This window comes from Rhinatrema bivittatum, chromosome 3 (assembly GCF_901001135.1).
Source record: "Rhinatrema bivittatum chromosome 3, aRhiBiv1.1, whole genome shotgun sequence".
NCBI classification, from domain to species: Eukaryota; Metazoa; Chordata; class Amphibia; order Gymnophiona; family Rhinatrematidae; genus Rhinatrema; species Rhinatrema bivittatum.
In genome coordinates this window covers 195,959,394-195,975,608 of record NC_042617.1, presented here as the reverse complement: position 1 = coordinate 195,975,608, position 16,215 = coordinate 195,959,394, and the positions used below count along the sequence as shown (strand labels likewise).

Sequence of the window (16,215 nt, the reverse complement as noted above, 5' to 3'; positions counted from 1 at the left end):
ATGTATGTTGTTTTGAAATATTTTTTTGGTGCTTGGGAAATTTTTTAAAAAATGTATATGACTTAGAGCATCTATTAATTTGTCAGCAGTTTTGAAATATTCTTTTACGAGTATGATTCTACTAATAAAATTGATGCTTTATGTTTCTTGATTTTATTGCTTTATAAGGATTGGTGGTTCTGTTTTTCCATTGATACACTGTAGACAGAGTCTGGCTTCTTAGAGTTTCCATTTCAGTTTTTGTCTGCATATTGCTGGTTCTAATTTGAGATCTATATTTGGTGAGGATCTGTCTCTGCTCTGTGCGTGTGATCAAGGTGAGAGATTTTGCTAGTGTGTAGTGTCTGTGTAGGGATCTATAGAAATCAGGTTTGTTTTGTTTCCTCAGTAGGTGCTGTATTGGTATTCTGGGACTCAGTGTAATATTTACCTGTGCTGCTTTGTCACAGGTAGGGTTCTTGTTTGAGTTCTTGGTGTTACTCCTGTTACGTAATAAGTCTGCAGTATAGATTTTGAGTGTCTTTTTTGTAGGGTATTGTGGAATGAGTTTGTGCTGCTGTTACTGTGGATGTGGTGTGGTATCTGCCTCCCTTTCTGTGTATGTGTATATGTAATTGCTCCTATCAGCAACCTGAAGAGAATCAAAACTGGAATGCTGAGCTTCTAGCTGGCAGCGGGATTGCCTGCTATTTGGCAAACGGTTCAACAACTAATTGGTTGGTGAGAAACTTTGACACACTCATAAATATATTCTATATACGATGTAACCCAACTTTGATGGGTGCGGGGCCCAGTAAATTGTATGGATGGAAGGAGGGGCCAAGGCTCAAAATGTTTGCTCGCTCCTGGTACCTCTGCACTGTGCCACATCTCCAAATAACATACGCCAATGCATTTTGCTTTTTCAAAACAACTGCTTTTAATTCATTTTTAAATTACTTAAGCTGCATCCGTAATCCTCTAAACTTTCAGAGGTATTTATGCTAGTTTCATAAACTACCTCCTATTCACTGGATTCATTATGGTCATATTGGCTAGGACCAATGACATCAAAGTATCATATGGACCGATCAGAACCATTTACATTTCATTATCTCCCATTTCCCCCCCCCCCCCCCATGTTTTACACCCCCCCCAACTCAGATAGCAAGCCTAGGTAACACGCGTTTGCCTTTCCTAGCCAGAAAGGTTGGCGGGAACGTTCCGAGGTTCATCCCTCGGTGCTACTCATTTGACTGGAAGGGGTCACCTCAATATAGACAGCAGTCTTCCTTCCTTCTCTGGGCTAAACATCTCACTTCCATGGCACAGTTGATTCCAGCTGGCCCTGTCAAACAGGAGATTTGAACTGTGCTTCTGCACACAAGAATCCTTTTCATTTGGGGTAATGTGTGATGCTGCTTGGAGAGCGGATCTTTAAAAATGGTGCCGGCCGCATGGAGCGTGGTACCGAACTGACGTCACTTTTGTCTCCAGTGCCATTATGTTGTATGACCCGGGGAGACCCAGGCCTCAGGCTCCACTTGCTTTCAGCAGGGGGAGTTGGGGGTCAGTGGGGCCCGGAGAATATGAAAATACCCAAACCATTTTCACAGGATTTCATTTTTGGTTTGTTCCTTTCAGAACAAACAAAGAAATGGCATAATTTGTTGCATTTTCCAAATTTATTTTTAATGAATGAACATCCCTAGTGACTGTTCTGGGTCAAACTTAAATGGGGCAGGATTTCAAAAGGCTAGAATTTAAGAAAGGCCCTTTTCTTCTCTACTCCTGGGGGAATTCTGTGCAAAAAAACTTAAAATTCTGCAAACTTTATATTGGTCAAAATAACACAATTTAAATGACAGTCTTTAAGTAATTACATTTTAAATGAATACAGAAAAAGTTATTACTTAAAGACGCACAATTTTAAATATTTTTAGCAGAATTTCCCTAGAAATTCACTGTAAGAGTGTCCCTTCCACTCGCTCTCCCTACTCCCCTGGCCACTTTGACCTCTTAGACCCCCAACTCCTCCACCTGCCAGTATCTCTCATCTCCATCTCTAGGCTCAACCCCTTCCACTCTATCGCTACTCCCAGAGTTTGACCTTGTTCTCAGTACTGCCCCTCACACAGGTTCCCTCTGTCCCTCCCTCTCTCACACACATGCTCCCTCTCTCTAGGACACATACACACCCCCTCATACAGGGTCCCTCTCTCTTGCATACACTCTCTCACAAGCTCCCTTACTCTCTCACGCATATACCCTCACACAGGCTCCCTATGACTCTCTCTCACGCACCCCTTCACACAGGCTCCCTTTCACACATACACAATTCCTTCACATAGGCTAGCACCCTCACATATATGTGATCCCTTTTTCATACATACCAGCTCCCAATCTCTCACACACATACACACTCCTTCACAATCTCCTCATATAGGCTCCCTCTCTCTGGCACCCACACTCAAGAACCCCCCTCTCTCTCACCTCCCCTGTTCTCTCTCACACCCTCTGCCTGCTGTCTCTCTCTCACACCCCCTCCCCTTCCTCACACACACACACACACACACACACACATAACCCTCTCTACACATATTCACTCTCACTGGGGCCTTCATCTTTGCCGCAAGTGGAGCGGGTCCCAAGGCATGCGGGGGCCTCATCTTCAGCGCGAATGGCGCGCGCCGTTCGTGGCATGCCGGGGTCTCCTGTGACATTTTCTGCGCAGAATTTGGCAAATTGTGCGCTCCACAGTAGCGCAGAATTCCCCCAGGACTACTTCTCATCCCAAGTGTTTACATGAAACTATAAAATGCTGTTCTTAGCCCATGACTCCTCATATGACCAGTTGATTAATTTCAGTAGCGATGCTATCATCTTTATACAAACAGCAGAAAATCACAATGTAAACCTAAGATAAAACCCTTAATGGGTACAGGCAATGGAGAGAGTGAGAAAGAGAAAATGCAATTGCTTTTCTTTGCCGTACACTAAAAACTGCCGGAAAAAAATTATGCATTTCAGCAAAAAGTGAGCACAAATATTTTAGCCTCAAAATAATGATACAACACCCCATCAGCTGTCCTTTTGGGAAAGCAGACAGGTCCATCCTCCTTCCTACTCTACGGTTACCGAATGCAAAACAAAGGCAATGGTTAATTTTTTTCTTTTTCAGAAATTGTTACTATAAATATTGCAAACAGATGCAGTTATCATAACTAATGATTTTTTTCCCTGTGCCCCAGCAGAGCCATATTTATCAGAACAGTTGACACTAGGCAGGAAGCATCAGCTAGAACTCTGTGTTTTCTCATCTCCAGCCTGGTCAAAGGCATCAATCCCCCTAGCATTGGATGCTGCCAAGAACAGAAGAACATCCTTTTCCTCCGAACAAGCTGGTGGCCAAACGGATAAAAATAAAAGGCAGAGATCTCTTCCACCGGCGCAATCAAACAACAAAACACATAAGACCGAACAGGCTCTGGGCTTTCATGAGCAGTCTTCTTACCGAAAATGCTTTAAAAATCCAATGAAAAGATACCTGGGTTTTTGTAGATACTGAGCACATCCTTAAAATAGTGAGGTAAAAACCTTTCCAGTAACAGCAGCACGTCCTCCAGCTCTTCCAGGATGCCGACAAGCAGGAAATTCTCATTCACGTTCTGCTTGGCTCTTTCAAGAGCCCATTCACCAGGATCCCTGTGCATAGATACAGAGGATGCATATGATACAAACGCAGCCATTTCTGGAAACAGATGCAGTACAGTTTGTCTGGAAAAATCATATTTTTTTTCAAAACAACATATTTTCCTCTAAATCATCAGAACGGCCCTCTATTCTATTTATAGTTAGATTTCAAATTTTACCAGTGCTCATTTTATTTAGTAATTTTCTGGTAACAATGTTTTTTCTTTTACTATTGTGACTTTATAATAATGCTTTATTCAACTTTCCACACACAGGAATTTCTCCAATTTCTCTTCAACTTTCTTCAGGCAAAGGACTGAAAACTGGACAGGGCACGCCAACAGATCATGTCAGTGTGAACTGGCAAATTACTACAGTTATCTTTCAGGCAATTCTTAGCCGAGAAGATTATAAATCCTGTGCTGGAAATGAAGCCATGTTAGAGGGATTAGCATCCCCCTTCTTGTGAAAGGCAAAACACATGAGCTTTAGCACACCCATAGATTAGATAATACCTTGGCTTAATGACTCATTCAAAAGACAGCATTCTTAGCAGCATAATTGCCCTGTCATAGTCCTGGAGCATTGCCTTAGAGGGCAGTGTCCCTTACCAAGTCTATAACTCCACTTCCTGCTGCATGCACCCAGTGCTCTGGAGTTCTCCCTTGCAAGTATTGGCCAGAGACTCTGCTTTTGCTTGGGAAGTTTCGACATCCAGGGTAGGGTGACTCTTGTTGTTGTTTTCCTGAATGTTTACTTTTCATTTTCTAGGTGGTCTGCTGCAGAATGGTTGTGGCAGATCACGTAGGAAGTGTAAGCAGAAACAAATATACTCATGTTGGTAAAATGCATTTTGAGTGATGTGGAAGTGTAGTCAATGTTTCAAAAGTTCCTGCAAATGAATTTAGTCATGGACCTGTGAAAGCACATTCAGTTTTATAATTTGATTCTGGCTAAAGTCTGTTTTTTAATGGGCCATCACCAGCAATGGAGGAACAGATATACACTATTTTGTGTAAAAAATAGTGTTAGCGACAAACTACGTGGTTATAAATGACATGGTTTTTATAATATTGTGATTATGGGCTTCTACTTCCAATTTCTCCACAGAAGACAAATGGTTCCATCACAGCCTCATCAAATGGTGATTACTTGGATGGTGGTAAGAATGTGAAAGTGTAGGGGCGTAAGGCTACAGATAAACAAACATGGGTTTGGGAAAGATGGCTCCTAATCTCTCCCGTACACACACTATTATGAAGCACACGTCCATCCTATTTCGGTCAAACAGTTAAGATGTCACCTCACACAACCTTTCATTCATATAATGCTAGTTGATTTTCAAATCCCATATCCCAGGGATAGGCAACTCCGGTCCTAGAGTGCCACAAATCGGTCTGGTTTTCAGGATACCCACCATGAATATCCATTAGGTATATTTGCATGCACTGCCTAGGATTGCCAAATGACTCTGGGTCATTGGAACTGGTTGATCCAGTTCTGGTTTTGCCCCATTGCATGAAGTGATAGTTCTGATTGCCCCCTTGATTTCTCTATGAAAATCAGAACTCAATTATATGCATGCAATGGGGCAAAACCAGGACTGGATCAACCTGTTTGATCGACCTGGGATCAGTTGGCACCCCTAGACAGTACATGCAAATATGCCTCATACATTATCATTGTCAGTATCCTGGAAAACCAGACCTGTTTGTGGCACTCTAGGACCAGAGTTGCCTACCCCTGACATATCCCATCATGTTGCTCCTATGGTAACATCAGCAGATCTCATGCCTTGCAACTTATATGATTTCAGCACTGCCTGACTGAAATGCAAAATAGAAGCAGCAGGAGCACACAAGGACGTAGCTGGCTGAATGTATAGCCAGCTACGTTTTGGAGCCCTGTGGTTGACCGGAGCAGCACTTAATAGTGCATCAACTTCCTCTGCTGTAATCTCATGGCTCATACCGTGAGACTGGCCTAACGTGGCAGAGGAAGCTGACCGCTGATGTACTATAACGTGGTGCTCCTCTTGCCAGATGCATGCCAGACCCAGTCCACCAGCCTGGATATCTACGATTACCACTACTGCCTTTGCCACAGGCTGACCAACCGAATAGGTGATGTAGGCAGTACCTGAGGTACCCCTGATTTCACGGCACCCCAAATGATCACCCAGCTTGCCCTATCCAAAGGCTGGCCCTGTTTGGGAAATGAATAAAAGATATTAGTCCTGGGGGAATTCTGTGCTACTGCGGAACGCAGAATTTGCACAGAATTCCCCCCTGCGCAGAATTGCCAAATTCTCTGCAGAAAATGGCAGAGGAGACCCTGGCATGCCGCGAACAGAGTGCGTGAAGATGAAGGCCCCGGTGCACCATTCGCGGCGAAGATGAAGGCCCCCGTGTGCCATGGGACATGCTCCACTCATGGCGAAGATGAAGGCCCGCGTGTGCTGCAGGACACGCTCCGCTCATGGCGAAGATGAAGGCCCCTGTGTGCCATTGGACACGCTCCGCTCGTGGTGAAGATCAAGGCCCTGGTGAGGGTGAATGTGTGTGTGTGTGTGAGAGGAGAGGGAGAGGGTGTGAGAGAGGGGAGGGGAGGATGAGAGAGCAGGGGGAGGGGTGTGAGGGAGAGGATGGGGGAGGGGGAGGGGGGAGGGGAATGAGAGAGCAGAGGGGAGGGTGTGAGAGAGAGAGAGAGAGAGAGAGAGCAGGGGGGTGAGCAGGAGGGTGTAAGAGAGAGCATGGGAGGTAAGAGAGCAGGGGGGTGCTTGAGTGTGGGTGCCAGAGAGAGGGAGCCTATACGAGGAGATTGTGAAGGAGTGTGTATGTGTGAGAGAGATTGAAAGCTCGTGTGTATGAAAAAGGGATCGTATGTATGTGAGGGTACTAGCCTGTGTGAAGTGATTATGTATGTGGGGAAACAAAGCCTATGTGAAGGGGTGCATGAGAGAAAGTCATAGGTAGCCTATGTGTGAGGGTGTATGCATGAGAGAGAAAGGGAGCTTGTGTGGGTGTATATGTAAGAGAAAGGGACCCTGTATGAGGGGATGTGTATGTGTACTAGAGGGAGCATGTGTGTGAGACAAGGTCAGAGGGAGCCTGTGTGAGGGGCAGTACTGAGAACGGGGTCAAACTCTGGGACTGGTGATAGAGTGGAAGGGGTTGAGCCTAGAGGTGGAGGAGTTGGGGCCTGAGAGGGCAAAGTGGCCAGGGGAGTAGGGAGAACGAGTGGACGGGACACTCTTACACTAAATTTCTAGGGAAATTCTGCTCAAAATATTTAAAAATTCTGCATCTCTAAGTAATAACCTTTTTCTGTATTAATTTAAAATGTAATTACTAAAGACTGTCATGCAAATTGTGTTATTTTGACCAATTTAAAGTTTGCAGAATTTTAAGTTTTTGTGCGCGGAATTTTAAATTTTTTTGCGTAGAATTCCCCCAGGAGCAAGATATGTAGGTATGGATGAATAAGCTTTTGTGGCCAGTCCATGGACAGAGCATTAGATGTTAATTAATTAATTTCTGATGGCTCCACCTCCTGGGCACACACAAGATCATTCTTAGAGCTGTATAGGATATCTCTTAGAGCACCACAAATGTGTTCCGAATATCCCCTTTAATGACCATTACTATACAGCAAAACCCAAACGGCCTGAGGTATTTGCTCATGATGGTCAAGAATTTTCATCTTGTACTGTGGTTCAATAAAATTTCAAACATTTCAAAAAGGCACTTTAACTATATGTTTGGGGAAATTTTGCAGTTTTCATGTTCATATACATAGGGAGGGTAATTTTCAAACACCCTACATAGTGGTAAAGCCTACATGTACATGGTACACATAGAATTTACCAAGTATTTTCAAAGCAAACTTGTGTGCATAATTTCAACCTCTAGCGCAACAAAGTCATACCCTAACTCATACATTAACAGCAAACAAAGCCGCCACCTACTTCTGAGAACAAAATCAAGAATCTCTGAATTCAAAACAATTCCCATAGGGAGACAAAGATAAGCTCAATGTCTGCAAATACATTAAGGGGTAGGATTTTGAAACCAGCGCGCGTGGGGTACGTTTGTGCGCGCTACCCGGCGCGCACAAATGTACACCCGATTTTATAACATGTGCTCGCTGCCGCGCGCGTGTTATAAAATCCGGGGTCGGCGCGCGCAAGGGGGTGCACACTTGTGCACCCCCTTGCGCGCGCCGAGCCCTAGGGGAGCCCCGATTGCTTTCCCCTTTCCCTCCAAGGCCGCTCCAAAATTGGGAACTTTTCTTCCGCTCCCCCCCCCCCCACCTTCCCCTCCCTTCTCCTATCTAACCCACCCCTCAGCCCTACCTAAATCCCTCCTACCTTATTTCAAGTATTTATGCCTGCCTCTGGCAGGCGTATCTTGCGCGCGGCTGCCGGCGCGCCATCCCCTGGCACAGCTGCTGTGCTGGAGGTCTCGGTCCTGCCCCCGGACCTCCCCCGGACCTGCGCCACGCCCATGCCCCTTCCCGCCCCTTTTTCAAAGCTCCGGGATATACGCGCATCTTGGGGCATGCGCGCGCCGCCGAGCCTATGCAAAATAGGCTCGGCGGCGCGCAGGAGGGTTTTTATAGGGTTACGTGCGTATATTACGCGCGTAACCCTTTGAAAATCTACCCCTAAATGTTTGGGACTCATTCATCCCAAACACTGAAGAAGGCCTCGCGATGATTCAAGTTGCCCTATCTCCAACAACCTACACCCATGATCCATGTCCATTCAAGTGAGTAGTAAAGCATCCAAAATTATAAACTCCTCCCTCCTTCCTATAAAGCTAAAAAAAAAGCTGTGGTGCAGACACTAACGAAAAAGACAAACCTGGATTCAGACAAACCTGAAAACTATCACCCAGTATCAAATATCCCCTTCCAAGAGAAACACATGTAGCGTCAGGTAATTCAGAGAAAGCCTGCTGCCAAGTGTGCTGTAACAGAAGACCCACTTGCACCTGTAGGAGAGGAGCAAGATGGGGATGTGGGCCCTTTGACTGGCACTGGGAGGGAGTCAAATGGCCCCTAAATCCACAGCCCTCCCGTATCACACACCTTTCCTAGGGACAAGGTGCAGCAATCAGAATCACCACGTAAGGGGATAACACTGCATAATGTTTACTGGCAATGCATAAATAAACAGTAAATTCAACTGGATAACAGAGGTTGAAAACAGTAGTAGGCATTTGATAATGGAAGAGACACAATAAGATGGAGAAAAGGCTGGCAGATTCTACATTAACTGAGCATTGCATGGAAACCAATGAAAACCGAACTGACTGGCACTGCAGCTAGCTTCTAGCAGCATTTACGTGGGTTACACAGTGCCAAAGAACACACAGACAAACCCAGGAAAAACTTTGCATCTGAGTACATTCCTGAAATCCCCCTAAGTCCTGGCTAGGGTGTGTACACAACGATGGGGCCCAACTGATGTGAATGAAGAAAGAAGGTAAACATTCCCAGGCCCGATGCTGAAGTTTAACTATGTTTAACTTCCTGGGTGGGGTAAACCAATCCCAAGCCTTGGTGCTTTTTGTCCAGTGTTAAGGGACAGGGACAGCTCAAACTTCCTTCAGCTGAAAGCTGGTCACAGAGGCTACGCCATGCCACCGAAAGAAGTGGTCCCGTCTGCTGTCCGCTCAGGCCAGAGTTTATGTTCGGTATGAAGAGGGCAGACCCAACAGTAAAAGAGAAAGAGACACGTATCTTTCCCTCTAAATAGCTCTTTGAAATTGTGGTTTACTTAGCTCTGTCTCTCTGCAGCAACAGTCTCTGGGATCCAGGGCTAGGAGATCCCTGGTGATTTGTCTTCCAGAGGCATCCCCGTCTCTCTGTTCTGCAGCTGGTGGATCTCAGCAACCGCCTTGATCCTACCCAGATTCAGCCTTGGTTCTCTCTTCTCCTGTCTCCAGTTCATTCCAGTGCTGTCTCTCCAGCTGCTGCTTGTCACAGCCCTGTTCTTCCAGCTTCTCCTGGTCTCTTACAACAGGCCAGCTTCTTTCTCCTCAGTCAGATCTCTCTGGCTGGCTCTCAGCCACTCTCTCTTACACCCAGCCAGGGAGAGATACAAATCGCACCTTTTTTTGTTTCTTATTTAGTGTAGTTCCCCATCAGCCATTGTGCTTCCTGATATTAAGGAGCTCCTCATAGACTGTTGAAAGTTAGGCAACCTCCTATGTCAGTTCAGCTAGGTCATCATGAGGGGGGAGGTTTCTCTCCCCTCCTGGTTAACCCTGCAGTTGCTGGTTTATGCAGCAGCAGAAATCCCCGGCTGGGTTTTATAACGAAACAGCATTCTTCTGACAAATCTCTACTCATGGCGGGGAAAGGAAATATCACCCAGAGGATCCCCTGCTGGCATCTGGAGTGCAGTTGTTACCAGTCCAGCTTTTATCCAATATCCCCAGGTTAACTATATAGTCCCAGCATAAAGGTAAATTCATTTGGGCAGGGACCCAAGTTAGGGAATCTGGCACATATAGAACAATCAGTGAGAGCTCAGCAAAACAAATGGCTATGGGAGAAAAATAACTGGCTGGGTCCATATCAATCTGGATTCAGAAAAGGCCATGCAATACAGACAGTCCTCATCACCCTATTGGATGGTCCTCCTGCAGAGGCTCTAGTGTTACTGGACTTCTCAGCAGCTTTTGATACTGTAGATCTTAATGTCACGACTAGCAGAGGCTGACCTAAGCGGCGAGGCTTTAAACATGGTTCAGTTCCTTTCTGTCATACAGGTAACAATCAGTAAGTTTTACTGACACAATGTCAGCATCCTGGATCTCAAATCTTGAGATCCCTCAAGGCTCTATACTTTCAGCAGTACTCTTCAAGATATACCTCAAACCACTGATATGAACGTTTGATATAAAGATCTACATCTATGTGGATGTAGTTCAATTCATACTACCAATAGATGCAGATTCATGAACAACAATAATTAAACTAAGCACAGGTCTGAGGGGGGATATGATAGAGGTCTTTAAGATCATGAGAGGTCTTGAACGAGTAGATGTGAATCGGTTATTTACACTTTCGAATAATAGAAGGACTAGGGGGCATTCCATGAAGTTAGCAAGTAGCACATTTAAGACTAATCAGAGAAAATTCTTTTTCAGTCAACGCACAATAAAGCTATGAAATTTGTTGCCAGACGATGTGGTTAGTGCAGTTAGTGTAGCTGGGTTCAAAAAAGGTTTGGATAAATTCTTGGAGGAGAAGCCCATTAATCAAGTTTACTTAGGGAATAGCCACTGCTATTAATTGCATCAGTAGCATGGGATCTTCTTAGTATTTGGGTAATTGCCAGGTTCTTGTGGCCTGGTTTGGCCTCTGTTGGAAACAGGATGCTGGGCTTGATGGACCCTTGGTCTGACTCAGCATGGCAATTTCTTATGTTCTTATGTTATGTTCTTAATGCAGAGGTCTGGGTCTGGAGAGAGGCAACGGAGTAGTTAGGCAATGCAGAGGTCCAGGTCTGGAGAGAGAGAAAACAGCATGGTCAGGCAAAGCAGAGGTCTGGGTGGAGAAAGTCAACAACGTGGTCAGGCAAAGCAGAGTCAAAGTCCGTGTAGCAATCCAAGGAAGAGTTGAAGAGCAGGAAGGCAGGAACGAGACAAATCTCTCAGGAGGCAACGAGTACTCGACCAGCGAGACGACCTGTTGTAAAGGCAAAGCTAGGGAGCAGAGCCTGGGCTTAAATACCAGTGTTCCTCTGATGTCATCATCCGGGGCCACGGCTCGGTTCCCGCCGCGTGCCCTACTTAAGGTTCAGTGATGTGCGCGCACCTAGGGAGCAGCGTCTCTCCATGGGCCATGCGGAGAGGTCCGACATGGAGCCGTAGAAGTGGTAGCTGGACTGAAGACTCCAGGGTCTGTAGCTGAGCCGGAGGCACCAGGGGTGGCTCGAGGACGGAGCTGGTAGCCTATCGTCGCCAGAGATGAGGGACAAGGCGTTGGAGTTACTGAAGAGAGGTGATGGGCCCGTGCCGTGGGTCTGCCGTGGATGGCATGCGTAACATATATAAGGCCATTAATTGATAGTATTCTACATAACTATCATCCCAAACCCCCTACATGGGCAGAATTCTATATACCAAGTTTGAATGAGAGCTTATTTTGCAAAGTACTAGTTTGCTCCTATTATGTAAATTTTCTTCTTACCTCCTAATTGGGCAATTAGTATGAATTTGAGATAGGGGTGTGTGGGAAGTTGGGGTGGGGTAGGTGGGAAAAAGCAAAGTCAAAACACAGATCTGTAACACCCTTGACCAGAAAGAATGCATTTCAAGAATGCATTTCAAAACATAATCAATAACCTAACTTCCAAGCAGAAAGAAATAAACTACAAGAAGAAGGAAATAAGCTACAAAAAGCACAATCAGGTAAGTTTCTCTAGCAGAGAGAATTATACTTCAAAAGATAGAAATCAATCAGGCAAACAAAAGTACACATTTCAAAAGGCCCAAAACAAGTAACCTTCCCGGCAGAAAGAAATATTTAAGCCTAGCAAGCCGCATAGACATCAGCCAACTAGCCAGTGCCTGATCCCAGGCTCTTCAGCCCCTGCTTCAACACCCAACACCCCCACCCCAACCAAAGTGTGATCTGTTCTCAACAAAGCCTTTGAAATGAAGTATTTCCGTCCTGATCTTCTTAAGACAGTCCTAGACGTTTACCAAAACCACCTCCTGTTATAGTGACAGTGCTCCTGATGCTCTTTTCCACACTGAGGATTTTCCCCTCCATAGGTTTGTTGGAGTTCCTGGAACTCTTCCCAGAAAGTTGCTCGTGTATTTTTTTTAGTAGCTAGGAAGCTGACTGTGGGAGTGGTGCTATAAACATAAATATGTAGGGAGAATCATACATTGCTTCTGATCCTGCTGCAGTTAGCCAAGTTTTAGAAAAAGATGGTGATTGTTGCAGGATAAGTGTCGGTGTATGACTCTTTCTATATATATTTTTATTTTAGCACCCCTCCTCAAGTCAGATTATACTAAAAAAATGTGCTTTTCCCCAATCCCCCATATCACAGACTATTGACATTCCTTGCACGTGTCTATTTCTTATTGCTAATGAAATTTAAAAACCCACAGCTAGCATTTCATTACCTCTTTTACCAGTCCCGGCATAAGATGAATGGCATTATTTCTATTTCTTTAAGCTAATTGAATTATGCGTGTACAGTAGCTAAGGCTGAAGCCTTGATGATTGGCCCGGCTGCTCACATAAGGTTTCATATCTTTTTCTTCACATATGTAATGCCTCTTCTCCTCAAGACTCATAAAAAGGTTTCAAAAGAGAATTTTCAGTATTTAAATATAGCAGCGGCTGTCACTCTTATAAATCTCCAGCTTTCCTCTGCAGAAGAGTGTCAAAGTACAGTTTTGAAGGATTGAAAACTGAATAGAAACATATTTTTTTTGCAACCACCCTGAACTCTGTCTGATAGATCCACATTCCAATACAGTCACCCTACTAACAAAGCTAAGTTTTATATTTAGCAGAGATGTGTTTTCTTCATAGGATTAAATCACCATTTGGCTTGTTTTTTTAACATATGTCACATCCTGACTACAGGGCCTCACGGCTGAAATGCATAACTTCTAGTATGAAGAATTGCCCTCTAAAACATTCAGCGTGCGTTGGAGGCATTTGTTAATAGCCTGCCTTGCTGTAAGGTGCATACATACCTTCTGACTAATCTTCAGCTGGGAGGCTGCCTGGGTAGTTGTGCTTGAAAAATGGACAAGATGGCATTATAATACAAAGTTGAGGATTTTGAAAAACATAACAATGAGAACGAATTTACACTTTGTGAGTTTTCCAAGATCTACGATTATTGCTTCACTCGATTTGGAGGAAAAAAAATGCTTGCTAGAAAATTTTCAATTTCAGCCCTCTCTCTTCCCCACCTCTGAGGCAATGCCAGCTGCCACCAGGGTATTATATGCTCCCCTTGAAGCAGAAGGCCGTTAGGTTTTTGAATTTGACTTGGTGGCAGTTGGCCACCGGGTGCCAGTTGGCTCCCGGCGCACCAAGACTACAGGGAGTGGGCGGGGTTTAAGCTGCGAGATGCCAGGCTATTATAATTTGGCTGGCATCTCTGCTGCTGCCACGGTCGCTTCCCTCCCACCCACCCTTATTTTGGTTTCCTTGTTATGGGGGGTTTGTTCTGTCACAGCTGGGGGTGTTTTAAGGCAGGTGGCCCGAGCCGATTGGGTTCAGATTTACTTAATGTGCTGCTAAGTTTGGCTCCTGTTATAACTCGACTTATGAGGACAACTGGGTGCAGTTGTCTATTATAGGCTCCTTGCAGGGTGGTGGCAGGGGTCACAATACTGAGAAAGGCTCTCGCTGATCATCTTGCTGGGTGGTGGCAGATGGTTACTGGAAGTTAACTAATGTAGTGTACCTGGGCTCGGGCACCTACTGTGTTATGTATTTTCCTCCCTCTGTTATGTATTTTCCTCCCTCTGTACTCCTGGAACATTAATAGATCCCTCTCCCTCCCCTTATCACTTTCTCCTCCTAGTCTTCCTCTACCCCCCCCCCCCCCCACCACCTGTTTTTCACCTCTTGTCCCTGACCCACTTGTATATATTGTACATAGAAGTTTGGTTATAATTTTATAGTTAATCCACTCTCCCCAGACAATACTCTCGCACCTCCCTGTTATCCTACCCCTGTATTTATTTATTTATTTATTTATAGATTCTTATATACCGCGGTACGTATAATCATACATCACCTCGGTTCACAGTGAAACAATAAATTAGCAATTAAAGTCCTGTATTAAAGTCCTGTTTCCCTATATTTTAACTTGGTTCCTTGTAAAGGCAATGCCTAACTGACAGTTCCCTGTTCAGAGTTCAAGTTTTGTGTAAACCGATACGATGTGCAAACGGTTGTCGGTATATTAAAAAAAAAAAGCAAAGCAAAATAAATAAATGTAATAAAGCTGCGGCCCTGTTGATTCTAACTTGTTGTCTGGATGCGATTGTGTGTATGTCCTGGCTACCTATATTATTCACCTACTGTTTCTTCTGGTGGCCGATTCCGTAGTAAGGGGTGGGGGGACAGCAAAACAGCACCTGGATTGCGTCTTTCTCACCAGGCTAAAACCATGCACATTGTGACAGCCGTATAGACTTTTAGCTGCTCTGAGGGGGAGACACCTTAGAAAATTGTTCTTATCGGGGGTAATTTTCAAAAGCCATTACTATGCGTAAAATTGGGTTTTCTATAGGTAAATGGCTGCGTTATTTATGTATTTATTTATTTTAAAATTTAGATACCGCACCATAAGCAAAACTATCAGAGAGGTTTACAATAAAAACATCCATAAAAATAAAAAAACAATCACCCTCTTCACTGCTAAACCCTTTACCCTTGCAACCCTTCCCACTCAAGCCTTAGGGAACAGGAAAGCCTTAACTTGTTTCCAGTATTTGTGATAGATCTGTTCCGACTTCATTGAGCATATTCCATAGTTCTGGAGCTTTGCTCATAAAAGCTATTTTATGAAAATGCTGCAACCGAAATCCATATGCCACTGAAGTTGACAATTGGAAACCCTGCGAAGACCTCAAGGCCCGGGGCTGAGCGATTATACAAGTAAATGCAGAACCTGGATTTGCATGTAATTGCGATGGAGAAGGTATAGAGAAGGGCTACCAAAATGATAAGGGAATGGAACAGCTCCCCTGTGAGGAAAGACTAAAGAGGTTAGGACTTTTCAGCTTGGAGAAGAGACGGCTGAGGGGGGATATGATAAAGGTCTTTAAGATCATGAGAGGTCTTGAATGAGTAGATGTGAATCGGTTATTTACTCTTTCGGATAGTAGAAAGACTAGGGGGCATTCCATGAAGTTAGCATGTGTCATGTTTAAAACTAATCAGAGAAAGTTCTTTTTTATTCAACGCACAATTAAACTCTGGAATTTGTTGCCAGAGGATGTGGTTAGTGCAGTTAGTATAGCTGTGTTTAAAAAAGGATTGGATAAGTTCTTGGAGGAGAAGTCCATTACGTGCTATTAAGTTCACTTAGAGAATAGCCACTGCCATTAGCAATGGTAACATGGAATAGACTTATTTGGGTACTTGCCAGGTTCTTATGGCCTGGATTGGCCACTGTTGGAAACAGGATGCTGGGCTTGATGGACCCTTGGTCTGACCCAGTATGGCATTTTCTTATGTTCTTACAAGCCATTAAGCCCGTTAAAACGGGCTACATTAACATTTTTTTGGGATCATTTCCTTCCCCCTCATTCTCCCTCCCACCTCCCCCCACTCTCTCCTCTCTCCCTCAGTCACTCCTCTCTCTCCACCCCTCCCTCCTCCCCTCAGTCACTCCTCCCTCCCCCCTCCCCTCAGTCACTTCCCCCTCCTCCACTCAGTCACTCCTCTCTCCCCCTCCCTCCTCCCCTGAGTCACTCTCTCTCCCCCCTCCCCTGAGTCACTCCTCCCCCCCCCCTCCCTCCTCCCCTCAGTCGATCTCCG

At 44.8% G+C, this 16,215-nt stretch overlaps 1 protein-coding gene across 1 annotated transcript in view; it reads right to left on the bottom strand.

Annotated features, from left to right (window-relative positions):
* UST (uronyl 2-sulfotransferase) overlaps nucleotides 1-16,215 on the bottom strand; it is a 615,337-nt gene that overhangs the window by 35,045 nt on the left and 564,077 nt on the right. Inside the window, exon 7 of the mRNA XM_029594058.1 lies at nucleotides 3,527-3,684. Coding sequence (XP_029449918.1) covers nucleotides 3,527-3,684 — 158 coding nt within the window. The remainder of the gene's footprint in view (nucleotides 1-3,526; nucleotides 3,685-16,215) is intronic.